The sequence below is a fragment of the Somniosus microcephalus genome, chromosome 1 (assembly GCF_052327205.1).
Source record: "Somniosus microcephalus isolate GS21.2 chromosome 1, FLI_Smic_1.0, whole genome shotgun sequence".
NCBI classification, from domain to species: Eukaryota; Metazoa; Chordata; class Chondrichthyes; order Squaliformes; family Somniosidae; genus Somniosus; species Somniosus microcephalus.
The window spans coordinates 117,111,830-117,135,997 of NC_140987.1; the positions used below are offsets into that span (position 1 = coordinate 117,111,830).

The 24,168-nt window shown below is 46.5% G+C and overlaps 1 protein-coding gene across 1 annotated transcript in view; it reads right to left on the reverse strand.

Annotated features, from left to right (window-relative positions):
* The window catches only part of ercc6l2 (excision repair cross-complementation group 6-like 2), a 138,791-nt gene that overhangs the window by 91,374 nt on the left and 23,249 nt on the right, over window positions 1-24,168 (reverse strand). Inside the window, 4 exon segments of the mRNA XM_085984965.1 lie at window positions 4,499-4,618; window positions 11,022-11,138; window positions 14,174-14,314; window positions 23,362-23,569. Coding sequence (XP_085841091.1) covers window positions 4,499-4,618; window positions 11,022-11,138; window positions 14,174-14,314; window positions 23,362-23,569 — 586 coding nt within the window.

Consider the following 24,168-nt stretch of genomic DNA (forward strand, 5'->3'; position numbering starts at 1 on the left):
GAAACTTTCGATTAACCAGCCCCTAAATAACCGGAAATGTCGATTAACCAACAAAATTCAGGAGTCGGTTTCAGCTAACTTTTATAACTTTTATTACTTGCACAGCAACAAATTGAGGAAGGCAAGGGTTTGGCTGCAGCTGTTGCTAAGCTACAGAGATGCTTGCAACTTGTGGACGTTGTTCTGAAGCTGTTGCTAAGCAACAGGGTTTGTTGCTCCATACAGAGCTCTAAGGTCCGTATCTTTCACTATAGCGTTCGGTTATCCGGAATTGTTGCTGAACCGGCACCACGTCGGTCCCGTCCGTGCCGGATACCCAGAAAGTTTCCTGTATATTGACAACTCCCAGTTTTACATCTCTACCACTACTTTCAACTCAACCCCCAAACTGTGCCATCTGACTGCTTAGCCGATAGAACAGGGCCGATTTTAACCTCTCTCCCACCCCGCACCCGATGAGAATGGGGTTTTCGGGAGTTAAAATGGAGGCAATGTCCTCCCTTCGGGTTGGCGCCACACTCACACCTGCCACCAGTTTAACTGCTGTATTTCGGTCAGCATGCGAGGTCCTCGCCGCAGGCAGGTAGAGGGCAACGTCCCCTCCAAGTTGCGCGACTGTGCTGCTGTCTGCCAGTCCCGCACAGCAGTATGTCGGTCCCACGCAGCCCAAGATCGGCTTATAAAATGTGAAATTTCGCGCACGTGTAAAAACTCGAATGGGCTGCGCAGCCTGTTAAACGGACTACACACCCCCAAAAAATTAGGGGTAACATTGGAAGAGGGCCTCCTAAATGTGCAAAAGTCGGTGTCCCACAACTAGTGCCAAGTTCGCTGACAGGAGCAGGCCCAGAAGAGGGGTGAGGTGGTGAGGTTTAAAGCATTTTTTATGGTTCCCTTGTGGGCCAGACGGAACAGGAGTGCTCCTCTGGCCCCCACACGGAAACATTGGGCCTCCACCCCCGCCATCTCCCCAGCCCACGATCACCTCCAGACCAACCCCACCCCAACGCATTTAACTGACTGCCAGGGACCTCCTTCTGCCCAAAATCCCACTCTGCCCGCCAGCCAGCCAAGTACTGATTTCTGCCGGGTTCTGGCAGGAGACCCATCTGGGAGCTGTATGAGGCACAGGAGTTACAATGGCCTGGGCCTCACACCGGCTCGCCCCACTGCCCTTATGCCGAACTTGCCCGACCCCGACCCCCCCCCCCACGGAGTTAAAATCGGACCGAACATCTGGGATGAACTAAAATTTATCTCCAGGCTTCATTACTCCAATGCTCTCCTTGCCAGCCTCCTTGTTTCTAACCCTGTTCAATTGAAATTTATCTAGAAATATTTAACAAGGAAATTTACCTTGTTCCGTCAGAGAGGCAAGTACAAGGCTTCATGGCAGCACCCTCGCTCCAAGCACTGGCATCTGCTGGACAACGTCATCGTCCGAGTGAGGGACCGCAAGGACGTCCGCATCACCCGCGCCATGACAGGAGTTGAGGACTGCTGGACAGACCACCACCTAATCCGTTCTGTCATCTCCATCAACGTAGCCCCAAAACAGCAGCGGCAACAGAAACAATACCGCAGAAAAATCAACGCTGGAGTACTCAAAGAACCTGCTAAGAAAGCCCTATTCAGCCTGCGCCTCACAAACAACATGACGACTCCCAGTGATGCAGAGACACAGAGTGTTCAGAGCGCCTGGTCTGCACTCAAGGCCTCCATAATCAGCACCTGTGAAGAGACGCTCGGTCACTCGACCAGGAAACACCAAGACTGGTTCGACGAGAACGACCAGGAGATCCAGGAGCTAATAAGCCGCAAGCGCAAGGCATTCCTGATCTGGAAACAGCAACACAACTCGAGAGCAAGAAAGCAGCTCTACAGATGCCTGAAGGCCGAGGTCCAACAAAAAACTCGCGACCTAAAGAACAGATGGTGGGTGGAGAAAGCACAGGAGATCCAGCAGCTAGACGACAACCACGACGTGCGTGGATTCTTTAGCACAGTCAAGACCACCTACGGCCCACGCACCCAAGGTTCTACCCCACTGTTGGCCAAGAACGGAGAGGTACTCATCAAGGACAGAGAGTCAGTCAGTGCCCGCTGGAAGGAGCACTTCGAAGATCTCCTTAACCGAGACTCTGTCTTCGACGAGAGTGTCCTCAAATCCATCCCACAGCATGCTACCCACCACCATCTCAGCACAACCCCAGCCCGTCATGAGGTTGAAAAGGCCATCCGACAAGTGAAGAACAACAAAGCCTCAGGAGCAAATGGAATCCCTGCCGAGGCACTAAAGTATGGTGGAGAAGCACTACTGGTGCAAATTTATGAACACATTTCTTTTATCTGGAAGGAGGAGAGCATGCCAGGGCATCTCAGAGACGCCGTAATTGTGACCATCTTCAAGAAAGGTGACAAGTCCGATTGCGGTAATTACAGAGGAGTTTCCCTACTGTCTGCCACAGGGAAAGTCATTGCAAGAATCCTCCTCAATCGCCTTCTCCCAGTGGCTGAAGAGCTCCTCCCAGAGTCGCAATGCGGATTCCGCCCACTAAGGGGCGCAATGAACATGATCTTCACCGCACGTCAATTATAAGAGAAATGCAGGGAACAGCACCAACCACTGTACATGGCCTTATTTGACCTCACAAAGGCCTTCGACTCCGTCAACCATGAGGGATTATTGAGTGTCCTCCTCAAATTCTGCTGCCCTCAAAAGTTCGTCACCATCCTCCGCCTGCTTCACGATGACATGCAAGCCGTGATCCTGACCAATGGTTCCACCACAGACCCAATTCACGTAGGGAACGGGGTCAAGCAAGTCTGTCATTGCACCATCGCTCTTCTCGATCTTCCTTGCTGCAATGCTCCATCTCACCCTCAGTAAGCTCCCCGCTGGAGTGGAGCTAATTTACAGAACAAACGGGAAACTGTTCAACCTCCGTCACCTCCAGTCCAGATCCAAGGTCATCCCAACCTCTGTCATTGAATTACAGTATGCAGACGATGCTTGCGTCTGTGCTCACTCTGAGGCCGAACTCCAAACCATCATCAACACCTTCACCGAGCATACGAGAGCATGGGCCTTACACTAAACATCTGTAAGACAAAAAGGGTCCTCTACCAACCTGCCCCCACTACACAGTACTGCCCCCAGATTATCAAAATCCACGACAAGGCCTTGGACAACGTGGACCACTTTCCATACCTCAGGAGCCTAGTGTCAACAAGGGCAGACGTCGATGACGAAGTCCAACACCGCCTTCAGTATGCCAGTGCAGCCTTCGGTCGCCTGAGGAAGAGAGTGTTTGAAGACCAGGACCTCAAACCCGGCACTAAGCTCATTGTCTACAGAGCAGTCGTGATACCCGCCCTCCTGTATTCCTCAGAGACATGGACCATGTACAGCAGGCACCTCAAAGCACTGGAGAGGTACCACAAACGCTGCCTCCGCAAGATCCTGCAAATCCATTGGCAGGATAGGCGCACCAACGTCAGTGTTCTTGCTCATGCCAACATCCCCAGCATCGAAGCTTTGACCACGCTCGATCAGCTCCGATGGACAGGTCACATCGTCTGCATGCCCGATACGAGACTCCCAAAACAAGCGCTCTACTCAGAGCTCTGACACGGCAAGAGAGCCCCAGGTGGGCAGAGGAAACGCTTCAAGGACACCCTCAAAGCCTCCTTGAAAAAGTGCAACATCCCTACCGACACCTGGGAATCCCTGGCCCAAGACTGCACAAAGTGGAGGAGAAGCATTTGGGAAGGCGCCGAATACCTCGAGTCTCTTCGCCGGGAGGAAGTGGAAGCCAAGCGCAAGCAGCACAAGGAGCGCACGTCAACCCAAGCACCCACCCACCCGCCCATTGAACCACCGTCTGCCCCACCTGTGACAGAGACTGTAGGTCCCCCATTGGACTCATCAGTCACCTGAGAACTCATTTTTAATGTGGAAGCAAGTCGTCCTCGGTTCCGAGGGACTGCCTAAGAAGAAGAAGAAGAAGAAAAACATATCTACATTAAGCCCCATTCCCCTAATAACTGTGATCAGCAACCTTCACTGTCTCCCTATCTGCCTATGTCACAATTTCAAAATTCTTGTAATCATCTGCAATTCCCTCCATGGCGCTGCTGTTTCCTACTTCTGCAACCTCATTTAGCCCTATGTTTTTGTACATACTGTCTGCTCTTCCACTTTACATTCCTCTTTTTGTTCCACAGTCTTCAGGTTTTTCAACCCTACACGCAACAGCCCCTCTGCCTTGCTATCTCTCTCCTCTCCTTCAAAAGCCTACCTCTTTGATCACTACTCCAAAACCTTCTTGCTCCATTTCTTAATTTCTGGTTATTTTCATCTCTATGAAGCACTTTACATTAAAAGGCGTCATATAAATGTAAGTTATCATTGCAACTGAAAAATATAAATATTTGCATTTTCACAAAACAAATATTGAATCATTGGACAATTATGCACATTTGTCCTGATTCTTACCTTCATTTTCCCACTGTATTTAGGATCAGAAATGGTCATAAAAGCAGCTTCTTTGCTCTGCTGTACAAACTCTGGAAACTTGCAAAATACATGTTCACAGACTCTTCTGACAGTGGATGCCTTAAACAAAGACAAAAATCATAAATATGAACAAAACTTGATCAAAATCTCATTATACATCACACAGCACTAACACAAGTATGGAATGAGAGAAGGCAACTTGTCCAATGAGGTCCAGTCCTCCTGGGGATGGCAACTAATCACAGGAAAGTTTCCAAGATAAAATACTCTGAAATTCATGCCAGACTCCAGAATGTAGTCAAGTAGAATTCTTGGAGATTAGTGTAATGCTACACCAAACAATATTCTGCTCTCTCAGGTGGACGTAAAAGATCCCATGGCACTATTTCGAAGAAGAGTAGGGGAGTTAACCCGGTGTCCTGGCCAACATTTATCCCTCAGCCAACATAACAAAAACAGTTTATCTGGTCATTATCACATTGCTGTTTGTGGGAGCTTGCTGTGCGCAAATTGGCTGCTGCGTTTCCCGCATTACAACAGTGACTACACTCCAATACTTCATTGGCTGTAAAGCGCTTTGAGACGTCCGGTAGTCATGAAAGGTGCTATATAAATGCAAGTCTTTCTTTCTATAATTTATGAACTTTGTAAACAGGAGACTGAGGGGAAAAATTGGGTTGCTTTGCGCTAACGGGGCGCAAAGCAACTAGCGCCCGGGCGCGGCGCCACCCACACCTCCCGCGAAATTCAGCAGGAGGCTAGTGGCAGCGCTAACCGGAACGCCCCGCGGCGCTGCGCCACCGGCAATGATGTCATCGCCCTGCGCAACGCCCCAGCCGCGATCTTCGGGAGCGCCCCCTGACTAACTGCCGGACGCTATGCCAGACGGGGTCAGGGGGACCTACCTGCAGCTGGGGAGGCGCAATTTAAAGGTGAGGTGCGGGGCGGCCATTTTTGTTGCTGGCCACATGCCAGCACCTGCCTGCGCTCCCGTCCCCGGCCTCCTGAACGAGTGCCGGGCTCTTTTGCCGGCACTCCCGATCCCCGGGGGCCCAGCTGGGCCCCGGGTCGCGCTGCGCAAGGCCCCTCCCCTGTAAGAAGGGGAGGAAGGCCTGCAATACCGCGGCACGTAGCGCCGCGATAGTGACTCGCAGCACCCCAAGAGGGATGCGGGGCGCCTCCAGTAGCGCCCCTCTTCGGGCGCAACCACTCAAGTTCCGGCGCGGGGGTGCTAATTTTTAGCGCCCCATTGCAATTTTTTGCACTGAGAATGAGGAAATATAGAACTACACTAGGTATTCCATTAATCATCATTTCTATTTTTACTGTTAAGCTAATCATCAACTCAAAAAACGAATCTGACATCTTCCTTAAATACCTCATGAGCAAATTTATCAAATGTTTTTTGAAAATCTAAGTAACGTCTCGGCTCACCTTGCCTCAGCATCAGAGCCCAGCTCTCGATCCTGCCCAACTCTGTCATTTTCCTGACCACCTGACTAAATGCAGAACAAAGCAGCAGCCAGCCTCCGTGCTGTTGCTCACCAGCCAACAGCAGGGCTGATTTTAATTATTTGTTTTCTCCTTCACCCCATTCACTGTCTTCCCAGAGCTGGGAAGAGTGAGTTTCTGCTGCGGGTCCTTTTCAGTTAAAAGCTGGATTTATGTACACTTGGGTACTAACCAGAGCACAAAAGAGAGATTGCAAAAGATAATTCTATCACAAAATTACCAGATCAAATATTTGTGTGCAGAAAAACAAAATTCAGAAATTATAATTGTGACTACCAACATGTTTCTGAGGACAAGTTTTCCATTTGCGTTGTCATTTGAGATCACCAGTATAGTTGGATCATTTTAAGTCACTTTCTATCAGGTACATTGTGATGGATTTCCATTCCGATCGTGGCAAGCTACTAATTTCCTTGTCTAACTATTAAGGAAATGTTAACTAAACACTAGAGAATGGTAGCATAGTGGTTATGTTACTAGACCTAGTAATCCAGAGGCCTGGACTAATGATCTGAAGATGCGAGTTCAAATCCCACCACAGCTAGTATCAGTAATGGTGACCATAAAATTATCAGATTGTCGTAAAAACCCATCTGATTCACTAATGCCCTTTGGGGAAGGAAATCTGCCATCCTTACCTGGTCTGGCCTAATTGTGACTCCAGACCCACAGCAATGTGGTTGACTCGTAATTGCCCTCTGAAATGGCCTAGCAAGCCATTCGGTTGAAATAAAACCGGACGGACCACTTGGCACCGGATACGGACATGAGAACGGCACACCCAGCCCAGTCTATCCTGCAAAGTCCTTCTCACTAACATCTGGGAAATTGTGCCAAAATTGGGAGAGCTGTCCCACAGACTAGTCAAGCAACAGTCTGACATAGTCATACTCACAGAATCATACCTTTCAGCCAATGTCCCAAACTGCTCCATCACCATCCCTGGGGTGGCGGCACAGTGGTATACAGTCAGGAAGGAGTGGCCCTGGGAGTCCTCAACATTGACTCCAGACCACATGAAGTCTCATGGCTTTAGGCCAAGTATGGGCAAGGAAACCTCCTGCTGATTACAACCTACCGCCCTCCCTCAGCTGATGAATCAAGTACTCCTCCATGTTGAACAACACTTGGAAGAAGCACTGATGTACTCTGGGTGGGGGACTTCAATGCCCATCACCAAGAGTGACTCAGTAGCACCACTACTGGCCAAGCTGGCAAGTCCTGAAGGACATAGCTGCCAGTCTGGGCCTGCGACAGGTGGTGAGAGAACCAACATGAGGGAAAAGCCTACTTGACCTCGTCCTCACCATCTACCTGTCGCAGATGCATCTGTCCATGATAGCACTGGTAGCAGTGACCACTGCACAGTCATTGTGGAGACGAAGTCCCGTCTTCACACTGAGGACACCATCCCTCATATTGTGTGGTACTACCACCATGCTAAATGGGATAGATTCAGAACAGATCTAGTAGCTCAAAACTGGGCATCCATGAGGCGCTGTGGGACATCAGAAGCAGCAGAATTGTATTCCACCACAATCTGTAACCTCATGGCCCAGCATAACCATTACCATCAAGCCAGGGGACCAACCCTGCCTCAATAAGGAGTGTAGAAGAGCGCACCAGGCATACCTAAAAATGAGGTGCCAACCTGGGGAAGCTGCAACACAGGACTACATGCATGCTAAAAAGCGGAAACAGCATGCTATAGACAGAGCTAAGCGATCCCACAATCAACTGTAGTCCTGCCACATCCAGTCGTGAATGGTGGTAGACCATTAAACTAACAGGAGGAGGCTCCATGAATATCCCCATCCTCAAATGATGATGGAGTCCAGCACGTGAGTGCAAAAGACAAAGCTGAAGCATTTGCAACCATCTTCAGCCAGAAGTGCCAAGCGGATGATCCATATTGGCCTCCTCCTGAGGTCCCCACCACCACAGAAGCCAGTCTTCAGCCAATTTGATTTGCTCCACGTGATATCAAGAAAAGGCTGAGTGCCCTGGATACAGTAAAGGTTGTGGACCCCGACAACATTCCGGCTGTCGTGCTGAAGACTTGTGCTCCAGAACTAGCCACGTCTCTAGCCAAGCTGTTCCAGTACAGCTATAACACTGGCATCTATCTGACAATAAGGAAAACTGCCCAGGAATGTCCTGTTCACAAAAAGCAGGACAAATCTAATCCGGCCAATTAATGCCCCATCAGTCTACTCTCAATCATCAGCAAAGTGATGGAAGGTGTTGTTGACAGTGCTAACTAGCAGCACTTACTCACCAATAACCTGCTCACTGATGCCTAGTTTGGGTCCCGCCAGGACCACTCGGCTCCAGACCTCATTACAGCCTTGGTCCAAACATGGACAAAAGAGCTGCATTCGAGAGGTGAGGCGAGAGTGACTGCCCTTGACATCAAGGCAGCATTTGACAGAGTGTGGCATCAAGGAGCCCTCGTAAAATTGAAGTCAATGGGAATCGGGGGGGGAAACTCTCCACTGGCTGGAGTCATACCTAGCACAATGCCCCAAGACATCGGTGCAGGAGTTCCTCAGGGTAGTGTCCTAGGTGCAACCATCTATAGCTGCTTCATCAATGACCTTCCCTCCATCATAAGGTCAGAAGTGCTTTTGACTGCACAGTGTTCAGTGCCATTCGCAACTCCTCAGATAATGAAGCAGTCCATGCCCGCATGCAGCAAGACCTGGATGACATTCAGGCTTGGGCTGATAAGTAGCAGGTAACATTCGCGCCACACAAGTGCCAGGTAATGACTATCTCCAACAAGCAAGCGTCTAACCACCGCCCCTTGATATTCAACAGCATTACCATCGTCAAATTCCCCACCATCAATATCCTGGGGGGTCACCATTGACCAGAAACATAACTGAACCAGCCACATAAATACTGTGGCAACAAGAGCAGGTCAGAGGCTGGGTATTCTGTGGCGAGTGTCTCACCTCCTGACTCCCCAAAGCCTTTCCACCATCTACAAGGCACAAGTCAGGAGTGTGATGGAATACTCTCCACTTACCTGGATGAGTGCAGCTCCAACAAAACTCAAGAAGCTCGACACCATCTAAGACAAAGCAGCCTGCTTGATTGGCACCCCATCCACCACCTTAAACATTCACTCCCTCCACCACCGGTGTACCGTGGTTGCAGTGTGTACCATCTACAAGATGCACTGCAGCAACTTGCCAAGGCTTCTTCGGTAGCACCTCCCAAACCCGTGACCTCTACCACCTAGAAGGACAAGGGCAGTAGGTGCATGGGAACACCACCACCTCCAAGTTCCCCTCCAAGTCACCCTCCAAGTCACACACCATCCTGACTTAGAAGTATATCGCCGTTCCTTCATCGTCGCTGGGTCAAAATCCTGGAACTCCCTCCCTAACAGCACTATGGGAGTACCTTCACCGCACGGACCACAGCAGTTCAGGAAGGCGGCTCACCACCACCTTCTCAAGAACAATTAGGGTGGGCAATAAATGCTGGCCTTGTCAGCGACGCCCACATCACCATGAACGAATAAAGAAAAAATGACTGTTGAATGAATTTGCCTGGGACAGTGTTCCCCAGCCAACCATATAGTTAATGGCAGATGTAGAGTAATGCATGTTTGTTGCTAAATATAGCAAATGTCCTGAGAAAATGATCATTAAATAAAGTGAGTCAGGAAGGACCTGGTGTTGCTCAAACATTGAAACGGTCAGTTTGGAGCAGCAGTTGCAAAGGCAATGAAATGCTATGTTGTATAGTTAACCAAGTCAAAGAAAGGGATACTAATACTTTATAAAGAATTAGTGAGACCACATGTGGAGTACTGAGCTCAGCTGTGGTCATAGAAAAGGCAGCACGGTGGCATAGTGGTTAGCACTGTTGCCTCACAGCGCCAGGGACCCGGGTTCGAATCCGGCCTCGGGTGACTGTCTGTGTGGAGTTTGCACATTCTCCCCATGTTTGCGTGGGTTTCCTCCGGGTGCTCCGGTTTCCTCCCACAGTCCAAAGATGTGCGGGTTAGGTTGATTGGCTATGATAAATTGACCCTTAGTGTTAGGGGGATTAAATACGGGGATAGGGTGGGATATGTGTTGGTGTAGGGGTTACGGGGATCGGGTGGGATATGTGTCGGTGCAGGCTCGATGGGCCGAAATGGCCTCTATCTGCACTGTGGGGTTTCTGTGATTCTGTGTGATTCAAAAGACACAAAGACAATGGAAAGGATTCAACAAAGAACCATAAGATGACTGTAGGTTTTAGCTCATGGAGGGATGAGAAGAGACTAAGTGAAATCTATTCTAATTAAAGAAGAGCACATGATTCTGATTTAATACAGTTTTTAATGAGATTTCCAGTCTTCAAGTGACTGAATGGCTATGCAATTTTTTTTTGTAAATGACCACTTACTCTTACTTGCTCGCCAAAAGATTCATGAAATTGGGCATCAATGTCCCAATAAAGAGAGCTATTACCTTACATGTCAGGGAAGCCTTAAAAGAACGTGCATTTATATAGCGCCTTTCATGACCTCAGGATGTCCCACAGCGCTCTACAGCCAATGAAGTCCTTTTAAAGTATAGTCACTGTTGTAATTTAAGAAAAGCATCAGCCAATGTGTGCACAAGGTCCCACAAACATTATTGAAATAAAAGACCAGATCATCTGGGTTTTTTTAAGGTGTTGATTGAGGGATAAATATTGGCCAGGACACCAGAACTCCCCTGCTCTGCTTTTAATAGTGCCGTGGAATCTTTTATATCTGCTCAAGAGGGCAGATAGGGTCTCGGTTTAACATCTCATCTGAAAGACGGCACCTCCGACAGTGCAGCACTCCATCAGTACTGCACTGAAGTGTCAGCCTCGATATGTGCTCAAGTTTCTGGTGTGGGGCTTTAACCCACAACCTTCTGACTCAAGAAGTGAGAGTGCTATCGATTGAGCCTTAAAAGAAGTTGATTCCTCTATTCAATAACTAGATTCAAAGAATTACCTGCATCTTACTAGTGTTCTCATCAGGCTGCAGGAGTGCAACATGATTGGATATCTTACGGAGGATGGCCAAGTAGCTAAAATAGATTTGTCGTACTGTAGAGCCATCTTGATTTTGCTGAAAAAATAAAATTAAAAAGTGATCAGTATTTTTAAAAGCAAATAGGTCAAATTATTCCAGCTCTTGATTTAACAGTATCTGGGACCTCAACTTAGAATCTGAAAATATATGATTACAGAGTTTATCCTGGAGTCTCACACCCCCAAAACTTATTTAGAACTTTTTAAAAAAATGGTTACGCTCAGGAGTAGCAGCCTCCCTAACAGAGCTGCCATTTTCATTCCATTTCTGAATCTGACAGCCAAGTAACATTTCAGAACTTGGCTTTGACCTTTGACCATCCCTGCCGCTCCAATTAAGGTAGTACAGACTCTCTCGGGATTGAGAATTAATAATTAAAAATAAGACTTGATTGACACAATCACATCTCAAAACACTTCACATAAAAAGAAACTACTCTGAAGTGCAGTGACGTAGGCTAACGCAGCACTGGTTTTTCCACATAGCACGATCCCATGAATGAAGGGCCAGTAAATCTGTGTTTTGATGGGGTTGGCTGAGGAAAGAATGTTGACCAGGTCACCAGAGCTTCCTGTTCTTCTTTGAATAGTGCCATGGGATTGTTAGCTGTCCACTTGAATGACCAAAACAGGCAGACAGCTTATCAGCTCATCCAAAATGTGACTTCCAACATTGTGGCATTCCCTCAGGAGAGCACTGGAGTGTCAGCCTAGATTATGTTCTCAGTTCCTGGAGTGGGACTTGAACCCACAAGCTTCTAACCCATAGCGAGAGTGATGATAACTGATGTGCAGAAACTTTATGGAGGATGGGGAAGAATGCAGCAGTTTAATATACTGCCTTTTCACCTTAGTATCGGAATCGGAATGCAGCCCAGATTGAGGAGAAGAAAGTATACTTTGTGTCTGCTGTAAGGATTCCATATGAAATGAGTATGGACAGTCTCAACCGTGTTCCAGGAACAGGTCCACATCACCAAACTGCTCACAACTCTGTACTAAAATTGCACTGAAGAGGTCACAATAAGGGGCAGGAAATGGAAATGTCATAATGCTCTAGTATAGGGTTAAAACACATTGCTGAGGTAGAACAGAGGGAGCTTTACTAATTTGTGCTATTCCTGACCCAGATTTAATTCTCACACTGGCTGCCAAAAGTCAAAAAGGGTTCCATTCAGTAACACTGACACCCCTCGCCTTGATAAGCAGAAAAACTCAGCCAAAAATATACATTTTAAAAACAGCAGTGTTTATCTACTTAAAAAAAACTAGCAAAGGCAGAACATTGAGGAATTGCCAAGAAGGAGACACCTTCTAGAACTTCCACTGTTTTTAATCTCCTCTTAAGTTACAAATGAGTGGTTCAAAATTCAACGCTGTAGCTTGAACTCTGATCAGAATATGTGCTGCTGTACTTTGACACAATCACGTCTCAAAACACTTCACAAGTGCTGTACTTAATTACTTTTGCTTTTGCTGCTATGATTACAGCACTAGTCACCCCTCAATCTAAGCACACAACAGGTGAAAGTATATGCATTAACCTGTGCTTACACGTGAGCCAATTTCAGATATTAAGCTTCTCATTTCCAAATAAATGGAATGTGAACATATATGGCCCAGAAATTCAGGTCCCAACGCGTGAGTAAGCACGGAGTACTCACGCGTGGACCCGATGGAAGTGCCGGTTTCTTGCATGTACTACGCATGCGCGGGAAACCGGCATTTCCGATCCTCTGAACGAAGGGGTTCAGAGGTCGAACACGTGCGCGCGGGAGTCTGCGCGTGCGCGTTGAACTTCCTTTTTTTTTTTAAAAACAGGTTTTTCCGTGCGTGAAGGCCTCTACATTTTACACATTTAAAAACCAGGCGTAAGGACTTCATTTTAAAAGGTAAGTGGTCAATTAATTAAAATTAGAATTTCTTTTTCCACAGGTTTATTATTTTTAAATACTTTAAAGTAAGGTAAGTGTATTTTTAGCCCCGTTTTTTTATAAAATTATTTTTTTCAAAAATTTAAATTATTGTTTAAAATAGTTATTTAATGTTATTTATAGTTTATTTAAAAAGTGTGATTTTTAAAAATATTTATTTGAAGGGTAAGTACTGTTTTGGGGGCCGGAGTTTTCATTAGTTTGACAGTTCTTTCTGTCAATCTCATGAATGGGCTTTTCCCTCATTTTCCCATTGGTTGTCCATGGCTCACGTGATCCCAGCGGACGCATCGCACTAACTACGCCGCTGGATCACGCAAGCACAGCGCGCCGGGAGCTGGACCGGGCCACAAAGAGGAAATCCACGCAGGCCCAGGCCTCAACTGCCGGCGCGCTAGGTAAGTGTAGGTCGGGGGCTTGCACCCGCGGGAAGCCCCCGACACGAATTTCTGGGCCTAAAAAAAAATACAAGTTGGTTTTATAGTTACAGGTAGACTATCCTTTATCCGAAAACCTCGGGACCAGCCGAGTTTCGGATAAAGGAGAATTTCGGATTTCGGAAGGGGGGTCGGCGGGGGGTCGTGCGCACGACTTACGCTGACGCTCAGCGTAAGTCAGTCGGGGGTCGGGGCCGGCGGGGTACGCGGGGCGGGTCGGCGGTTGTCGGGGCTGGCGGGGGTCGGCGGTTGTCGGGGCTGGCGGGGGTCGGGGCTGGCGGGGTCGTCGGCGGTTGTTGTGGCCGGCGGGGTCCGCGGGGGGGTCGGCGGCTGGCGGGGCTGGCGGTTGTCGGGGCTGGCGGGGTCCGCGGGGGGGTCGGCGGTTGTCAGGGCCGGCGGGGTCCGCGGGGGGAGGCGAGGTCGGCGGTTGTCGGGGCTGGCGGGGTCGGACCCTTTATCCGAACTTCCGCAACCGGAACCCTCTAAAAACCAAAGGTTTTTTCGTTCAGCGTAAGTCATACGCACGACTTACGCTGAACGAAAAAACCTTTGGTTTTTAGAGGGTTTCGGTTTTCGGAAGTCCGGATAAAGGGTAGTCTACCTGTATCATGCCAACGTAACTCAATTTTACTGAAAGCAGCATCTAGTTCTTTGAAATATTCTCCAATAAGAACCTCTACACGCAATGTCGTACGGCTAACCTTGTAACAGCAGTTTTTCCTTTTCCGGCCACTGTTGCAATCACATGGATCCCAGCCACGCAGAACCAACATTATGTCCTCTGTCTCCAGCACTGCCTTATATATTGTCGTCTGGAATTCTGTCAGGGAGCAGTATATCACCTGAGAACAACAATACATTTCAAAATGGGGAATTCCGGGCTTCTTTCCCCATTCACTGATAGCCAGTCAGGCTACCAGTAACCAGTTTTGGTAGCTAATTTTAGATTTCAGTGGAGAGTACATTTTACTTCTACACAATCACAACTGAACCACGAAGATAATGGAAACCCAAGATCAATTACCGCGATAGTAAGTTTCTACTAAAGTCTCTGTATGAGGAAAAGTGTGTAGTTGATTAGGTTTGTACTATGCCAGCGTGGCAGTGGAAATATATCATTGGATGAGGGAGCTCCACCTAAAGAAGTAGCCTATCCAACTTCTATTAGAAATATGATAGCCAAATTAACATGATACAACTGTGCTATTGTTTGAACACCCTGATACTGGAACCAGAAAGACTCTACGGAAGGTTCTCGGGAGAAGCAGGCCCCGGGACGTCAGTACCACGGCGGCTGAAGATTGTCGGGCAGGAGTGCGGGGAAGGCGGAGCGAGGAGAGAGCGGACCCTATTGTGATGGCGCCGATGAAGATGGCTGCCGTCCTTGCGGGCTCCGTGCGTACCAGGCAGCTAAGTGTCCTTTGCTGCTTGGTGCGCTCGGCTCGTTAAGAAAAAAGCATTTCACTGACTGGATTTCACTTGTTGTATTTGGTTATGTGACAAATAAAATTGAAATTGAAATTGAAATTGAAACTGCCACATAAGGTTAAGTCAAGGGTCTTGAGCCAAGTGTAGTTCACAATGAAGGTTTGTGCAGCAGACGAGACTTAATTTTCTATAATTCGGAGTAGGCATAGTTAGGCCTGTAACTACTGTAAATGTACAGTGTCATTGCTACTGTTCACTTACCCAATTACAGTTTAATATAACTGTTTGGCAGTTTATAACCAAAATCACAGTTTAATAGATTTATTTTACCACCTTCCAAAGTCAATGAAGTTTATGAGAGCACGTGATATAACCAGTAGGCCAAAAATAAAGAGACAAGAGGTTTCTGTGCAATCCTTGGGCTTGCTACAACTTAGGTACTAAGGAGGTAAAGGCGCACTCTGGTTGGCAGGGAGCAACAGCCTGCCTCTAGGACTGGTCCAAAATCTATCCAGCTTTTAAAAGGGCCCCACATCATATTTATACTCAAATGCATATTTGAAAATATTTAGACTGTAATTAAAATAATTTATCCTGGGTCCGCGTAGTTGTTACCTGAGGGGCCTAGATAACTAGTGTCATCTACATATGTACGTGTATTAGAGAAATTAAAAAAATAAAGCTTGGACAATGAAAGTTGTTGTTAAAAAGTGAGATTACAACAGTGAGGTTTGTTCTGATTTTCACCTTTATCTCATGTTGTAGAAAAACAGAGTCACTTGAGGTCACGAAACAATGGGGGTAATTTTAACCCTCCAGATAGGGTGGGGTAAAATTTCAAAAATGGTAACCCCAAACCCAACTTCCAGTTTTAACAGAGGCGGGTTGAGGGCAGGCAACTAACCTGCTCTCCGGAGGCAGGTCCCTAATTTACTATTTTAATGAGATTGCGTGCCTCAGATTTAAACTCTGTTTCAGATTTAATGCCTGTGGGTCAGGTTTCCCAAGCCTTGGGAAACCTGGCAACTGAAGGGATGAGACAACGGCTGGATCCAACAGGTTTTTCAACACGACTTCTGGGCCAGGAGGAGCAGGAGTGCTCCCCTCCCCCAGGCCCCCAAGCAAACCTGTTAATTTCCCCGCAATCTCTCGGCCCTCAACCAATCCATCCTGCCCCATCCCGCCCAACCGATTTCTCCGGCCCTCCCCACCCAATCTCTCTGCACCCCCAAACAATCTCTCTGGATCCCTCCCTCCCAGGTGTCCCTCCCGACCCACAACATCTTATAAGAACATAAGAAATAGGAGCAGGAGTAGGCCATTTGGCTGTTCGAGCCGGCTCTGCCATTCAACAAGATCATGGCTGATCTTCTACCTCAACTCCACCTTCCCGCACTATCCCCATATCCCTTAATTCCCCAAAATTTATTGACCTCTGCCTTGAATATACTCAACGACTGAGCATCCACAGCTCTCTGGGGTAGAGAATTCCAAAGATTCACAACCCTTTCAGTGAAGAAATTTCTCCTCACCTCAGTCCTAAATGGCCGACCCCTTATTCTGAGACTGTGACCCCATGTTCTAGATTCCCCAGTCAGGGGGAATTCTCATTTTCTCAGCATTAACCCTGTCAAGCTTCTTAAGAATTTTATTTGTTTCAATTAGATCACCTCTCATTCTTCTAAACTCTAGAGAATATAGGCCGAGTCTACTCAATCTCTCCTCACAGGGCAATCCCCTCATCCCAGGAACCAGTCTAGTGAACCTTTGTTGAACTCCCTCTAAGGCAAGTATGTCTTTCCTTAGGTAAGGAGACCAGAACTGTACACGGTACTCCAGGTGTGGCCTCACCAATGCCCTGTATAATTGTAGTAAGACTTCTTTACTCTTATACTCTAATCCCTTTGTAACAAAAGCTAACAAACCATTTGCTTTCCTAATTGCTTGCTGTACCTGCATGTTAACTTTCTGTAATTCATGTACAAGGACACCCAGGTCCCTCTGAATGCAAACATTTCCCAGTCTCTCACCATTCAAAAAATATTATTTTTTGTTTTTCCTACCAAAGTGGATAACTTCACACTTCCGCACATTGTATTCCATTTGCCATGTTATTGCCCACTCAGTCAACTTGTATATATCACTCTGCAGCCTCCTTGCATCCTCCTCACAGCTTACTTTCCCACCTAACTTTGTATCATCAGCAAACTTGGATACAATACACTCAGTCCCTTCATCCAAGTCATTAATGTAGATTGTAAATAGCGGAGGCCCAAGCACTGATCCTTGCAATACCCCGCTAGTTACAGCCTGGCAACCCGAAAAAGTCCCATTTATTCCTTCTCTCTGTTTTCTGTCCATTAACCAATCCTCAATCCATGCTAATATATTACCCCAATTCCATGAGTCCTAATTTTGTGTAATAACCTCTTGCGTGGCACCTTAACGAATGCACTTTGAAAATCCAAATACACCACATCCACTGGTTCCCCCTTATCGAACCTAATAGTTACATCTTCAAACGATTCAACAGATTTGTCAAACACAATTTCCCTTTCATAAAACAATGTTGACTCTGTATAATCATATTACGATTTTCTAAGTGCCCTGTTACCACGTCCCTAATAAGAGATTCTAGCATTTTGCCTACTACTGATGTCAGGCTAACTGGCCTATAGTTCCCTGTTTTTCCTCTTCCTCCTTTCTTAAATAGCAGGGTCATGTTTGCTACCTTCCAATCCTTGGGGACTGTTCTAGAATCTAGGGAATTCTGGAAGATTAGTACCAGTGCATCCACTATCTTTGCAGCTACCTCTTTTAAAACCCCAGGATGCAGGTCGTCAGGTCCAGAGGATTTGTCGCCACTTAGTTCCATTAATTTCTCCAGTACTATGGGCTGGATTTTCATTGAGGAGTCGGGTAGGAGACAGGATTACAACTTTCGGGGCTGTAGTCCTGCCTTCATCGAGTTCTAGCCAACTCACGTGATTTTGACTTGATTAACCTTGTTGAGCCCGCCCAGCGGGGTCAGCAGGCCAATTAAGGGCCATCCGGCAACAGGCGACGTCACAGATTGATATTTCATCTGTCAAGACCTTTTGACAGATGAAATATCAGCATTTCATAGCTGTTTGAAGCTGTCAAACACTGACAATCTGCACTCCAAGTTAATTCCTTCCTGTCAGGATGATTTAGAGATCTCCCCGGAACAGAAAGCTGAATGCTGGAACTTTTGACAGATCGCGGCCATTCTGCTTTCTGTGCCGGTGAGATGAGGGTCTCCCGAGACCTGAGGGAAGGGAGGCTGTAAAGGTATGTAAATGTAAGTAAAACTTCTTTAAACACTTTAAACACACCAAACACACTTACTTCTGCACTCATGCACCCATCACTCACCTGAACACCGGACATCTCGACCCCTCCAAGCCCTTCATCCCGACGGCCCGCCTCTCTAACTTGGCGTGGTTTGGAGACGTCGGGAATCCCACATTTCAACAATGAAAATAGGGATTAGGCTAAAAACTGCCCGTTAACTACCTGTTAACAGGCAGTTAATTAGCACTAATCCCCTTCCCGCCTCAGGGAGGCAGGTCCCAGTGCGGGTCAGGTACCTGCCTCCTTTGAAACTGGCATGGAGGTGGGTTGGGGCCGGATGGGTTCGTGCCCCCCGATTTCGGGATTTTAACCCCCCACACATCTCCAATCCCTCCTCCACGGCCCAATGAAAATCCTGCGCTATGTCTTTACTGATACTGATTTTTTTTACGTTCCTCATTCTCTCTAGACCCTTATTTCCAGAATGTTTTTTGTGTCTTCTACCGTGAAGACAGATCCAAAGTATTTGTTTAATTCCTCTTCCATTTCCTTATTGCCCATTATAATTTCTCCTGTCTCTGTCTCGAATGGACCCACGTTTACTTCCACTAATCTCTTCCTATTTCCATACCTGTAGAAACGATTACAATCTGTTTTTATGTCTCTTGCTAATTTACTCATAGAAACATAGAAGATAGGAGCAGGAGTAGGCCATTCAGCCCCTCGAGCCTGCTCCGCCATTTAATGAGATCATGGCTGATCATCCAAACTCAGTACCCTGTCCCTGCCTTCTCCCCATATCCCTTGATCCCTTTAGCCTTAAGAAATATATCCAAGTCCTTCTTGAATATATTTAGTGAATTGGCCTCAACTGCCTTCTGTGGTAGAGAATTCCACAGGTTCACCACTCTCTGGGTGAAGAAATTCCTCCTCATCTCAGTCGTAAATGGCTTACCCATTATCTTTAGACTGTGACCCCTGGTTCTGGACTCCCCCGCCATCGGGAACATCCTTCCTGCATCTAATCTGTCTAGTTCTGTTAGAATTTTATAGGTTTCGATGAGATCCCCTCTCATTCTTCTAAACTCCAGCGAATATAAGCCCAATCGACCCAATCTCTCCTCATACGTCATTCCTGCCATCCCAGGTATCAGTCTGATGAATCTTCGCTGCACTCCCTCCATGGCAAGAACATCCTTCCTCAGATAAGGCGACCAAAACTGCACACAATACTCAAGGTGTGGTCTCACCAAGGCCCTGTGCAACTGCAGCAAGACATCCTTGTTCCTGTACTCGAATCCTCTCGCTATGAAGGCCAACATACCATTTGCTTTCTTAACCGCCTGCTGCACCTGCACGCTTACCTTCAGTGACTGGTGCACAAGGACACCCAGGTCTCGTTGCACTTCCCCTTCTCCCAATCTATTGCTGTTCAGATAATGATCTGCCTTCCTGTTTTTGCCACCAAAGTGGATAACCTCACATTTATCCACATTATACTGCATCTGCCATGCATCTGCCCAATCACCCAACCTGTCCAAATCATACTGGAGTTTCTCAGCATCCTCCTCACAGCACACCCAGCTTTGTGTCATCTGCAAGCTTGGAGATATTACATCTAGTTCCCTCGTCTAGATCATTAATATATATTGTGAATAGCTGGGGTCCTAGCACCGATCCCTACGGTACCCCACTAGTCACTGCCTGCCACTCGGAAAAAGACCCGTTTATTCCAACTCTTTGCTTCCTGTCTGCCAACCAGTTCTCTATCCAAGTCAGTACCTTACCCCCAATCCCATGTGCTTTAACTTTACATGCTAATCTCTTATGCGGGACCTTATCGAAAGCCTTCTGAAAGTCCAAATACACCACATCCACTGGTTCTCCCTTATCTATTCTACCAGTTACATCCTCAAAAAATTCCAGTAGATTAGTCAAGCACGATTTACCTTTTGTAAATCCATGCTGACTTTGTCCGAGCCTGTCACTGTTTTCCAAGTGCTCTGCTGTTACATCTTTTATAATGGACTCTAGCATTTTCCCCACTACCGATGTCAGGCTTAACGGTCTACAATTCCCCGCTTTCTTTCTACCAACCTTTTTTCTCTTTCCTTATCAATTACTGAATTCTAAAATCCTCCCAATCCTCAGGCTTACTACTCTTTTTGGCAACATTATAAGCCTATTCCTTTGATCTAATACTATCTTTAACTTCTCTTGTGAGCCACAGTTGTGCCTTAAAAGGAATGTATATTTGTTGTAAATTATGTATTAATTCTTTAAATGCTAACCATTGCTTGTCGACCATCATACCTTTTAATGTAGTTTCCCAATCTACCTTAGCCAACTCACCACTCATACCTACGTAGTTTGCTTTATTTAGATTTATTAAGACCCTAGTTTCAGACTTAACTAAATCACTTTCAAACTGAATATAAAATTCTATCATATTATGGTCACTCTTCCCTAAAGGCCCCTTTACTACAAGGTTATTAATTGACCCTCTCATTGCACAATACTAGATCTAAAATAGCCTGTTCCCTAGTTGGTTCATCAACATACTGATCTAGAAAACTATCTTGTATTCTTTCCATGAACTCGTCCTCCACATTATTACTGCAAATTTGGTTTGCCCAGTCTATATGTAGATTAAAGTCCCCCATGATTACTGTATTACCCTTGTTACATACGCCTCTAATTTCCTGATTTATACTCTGCTCTACATTACAACTACTGTTGGGGCCTAGAAACAACTCCCACCAATGCTTTCTGCCCCTTGCCGTTTCTAAGCTCCACCCAAACTGATTCTATTTCTTGATTTTCCGAGCTAAGATCCTTTCTCTCTACTGTCTTTATCCCACCCTTTATTATCAGGGCTACCCCTCCTCCTTTTCCATTTTGCCTATCTCTTCTAAAAGTTAAGTATCCTGGAATATTTAGTTCCCAACCTTGGTCACTTTGCAACCATGTCTCCGTAATGGCTATTAGATCAAACCTATTAATTTCTATCTGCACTATTAATGCATCTATTTTGTTGCGACTGCTTCGCGCATTCGGATATAGTGCCTTTAGCTTTGACTTCTGTCAATTTTTTTCCCCTGATGTCACCTTTGTTACTCTCTCTGTCCCTTCCTGACCCACTCAGTTTATTTTTTACCCAAAACTCTGCTCTGCTCTAGAGCCTTGACATTGCCCTTGCTGCTTTTAATTTACTCTTTCCTGAATCCTCCCACCCCCCCTTCATTAGTTTAAAGCCCTGTGTACTGCCCTAGTTATTCGATTCGCCAGGACACTGGTTCCAGCCTGGTTTAAGTGGAGCCCGTCCCAATGGAACAGCTCGCTCTTTCCCTAGTACTGGTGCCAGTGGCCCATGAAGCGAAACCCCTGCCTCCCATATCACTCTTTCAGCCATGCAGTTAACCTTGAATTGTTATCCCTATGCCACTTGGCACATGGCTTAGATAACAATCCAGAGATTATTACCTTTGAGGTTCTGCTTTTTAATTTGGACCCCAACTCCTCAAACTCCCTCAGCAGAACCTCATTCCTAGTTCTACCTATGTCAATGGTTCCTACGTGGACCACAACAACTGGATACGCCCCCTCCCACTCCAAGTTCTTCTCCAGCCGCGAGGAGATGGCTTTAACCCTGGCACCGGGCAGGCAACACAGCCTTCGGTACACCCTGTCACGGCTGCAGAAAACAGTATCTATCCCCCTGACTATGCTGTTGCCTACCATTACCACATTCCTTTTTACTCCCCCCACTTAAATGGCCTCATGTACCACAGTGCCATGGTCAGTTTGCCCATCCTCCCTGCAGTCCTTGTTCTCATCCATACAGGCAGCAAGTACCTCATACCTTCTGGACAAGGTCAAGGGCTGAGGCTCCACCATCACTATATCCTGGGTGCCCATACCTTCCTGACTCACAGTCACACCCTCCTGACCCTGGCCACTGACTAACTCTAAAGTACTACTTAACCCAAGGGGTGTGACTGCCTCCTGTAATAAAGTGTCCAGGTAACTCTCCTCCTCCCTGATGCATCGCAATGTCTGCAGCTCGGACTCCAGCCCAACACCTCTGAGCCGAAGTTCCTCGAGCTGCAGGCACTTACCGCAGATGTGGTTGCTCAGGATCTCGTTGGTCACCACCAACTCCCATATGCTGCAGTTACGACATACCACCTGCACTGCTCTCTCTATCAACCTTATTTTATTTATATAAATAGTTACAGTTTTTATTCAAACCATTATTTTTAGTTTTAATTTTTGTTTTAATTCGTTAATTTAGTTTGTTATTAATTTAATAATAAAGTTATAGTAGTTAATATTCTCCCAGTTCTGAATTTAATCCACTTACCTAACCTAGAGAGCAAAAGAGCTGTAATACCAACCAATCATCTACCTGTTGTCCTGTGATGTCACTCCTTGTTTTTTTTTTTTAAATCGCGGCTGCTCCCTTTAAGCCGCTGCCGCCGCTCGGATCTGCACTGTGTCCGGGGCCTTCTCCGAAGCTCCCTTTATGCCGCCACCGCCTCCGCTGCCACTGCTCGGGTCCACACTCTCCCTCTCTCCCTCCTATCCGCTCCCTGGTTGCGGCTTGGTTCCGCAGGCCTTCCCGCCTGACAGCCAGCCAGCCTCTCAATCTGACTGACTGTGGCCGGGAAACAGAGTCCAAAAATTTAAATCAGGTACTGCCGTTAAATTCAGCAGGACCCCCAGGAAACCCCTATTTCCAGGTTTCTCAGCCGCTACATGTCCCCCTGGTCCCTTCCCGCAAATATCCAGGCTATCATGTCTGTACACATCATAGCAGAAGCAATAATAAAGGGCTGCCACATTTGCAGGTTGTATAACACAGCCACAAAGTCTTTGAGACTTTCTATTGTTCTTTTTCTTATGTACACATACACTAATATATGTATAATAACAATTATTGTGATATATACAATTACACATATACTGCTACCATATATTAGACTTCAGTAGTATTTTGACATAATGTTCAATTATTGAAGGTCACCAATTCTACATGGTGATCAGGGAAGTTAATGAGCACTCTCCAACAGATTCATGCGAGTGCTGGCCTTCTATTTTCATTCAGGAATATACTAAATACTGGCAGCAGGCAGAACTTTATTACCCGATCATCTTTCTTTGGTAGCTGATCACTGATGAGAGCCTTGGTGCGTCTCAGAAACCAAAAGGACATGCGTTTTGCCAACCGTCTCATAGACTTTCGCCCAACAGCTAGCTCTCTTTTGGATGCAGTGTGCCTCTGGCCAAATTCAATTGGATTGGCAAAATCGTCCTTAAAACGAGCTCTGTTGCCCAGGCAGCCTGGTATGGCCCTACAAGTACCAAGAATTCCAAGAGTCATTTCATTATCTCCATCAGTCAAATAATAACCACATCAAGCGATAATTTACAAACTCAATACATTAGCAAGAACCACTTCTGTATTTTTGTGTCTGACTGTCTTCATTAAAACTTTTAGTTGGAGGCCTCAGCCTCTATGAGAATCCTAGAGTTTGAGTTGATATTCTTCCTGAACCCTGACAGCTCAGGCGACTTAACTACAACTCCCTGCTAACACGTGTGCCGACAATTCAGCACAACTGAGTCCGAGTGCCTGTGCTGTGGCCAAACCTCCGAGAAAGCAACCCTAAGATTCTCAGATAACCTTTGCAATAAAATGCAATAATACATCATTTCTCAGGCAATAAAAATATTTTTTTTCCCAAATGACATCAATAAGCCCTACCATGAAGTTTTTAGAACATTTTGGAGGTAAGTTTTGACTGAAACTATTTTCAAGACGTTATTTTTACTTCAGAGAGAGTAAGCTTGTGACAGGCTGGCTGAGTAACTGGGAGAGACTGGCTGGTGACCACCATGGGCAGTAACCACAAGGGATTCATTGGTATTTAATATAAGTGCATTTCTTCAT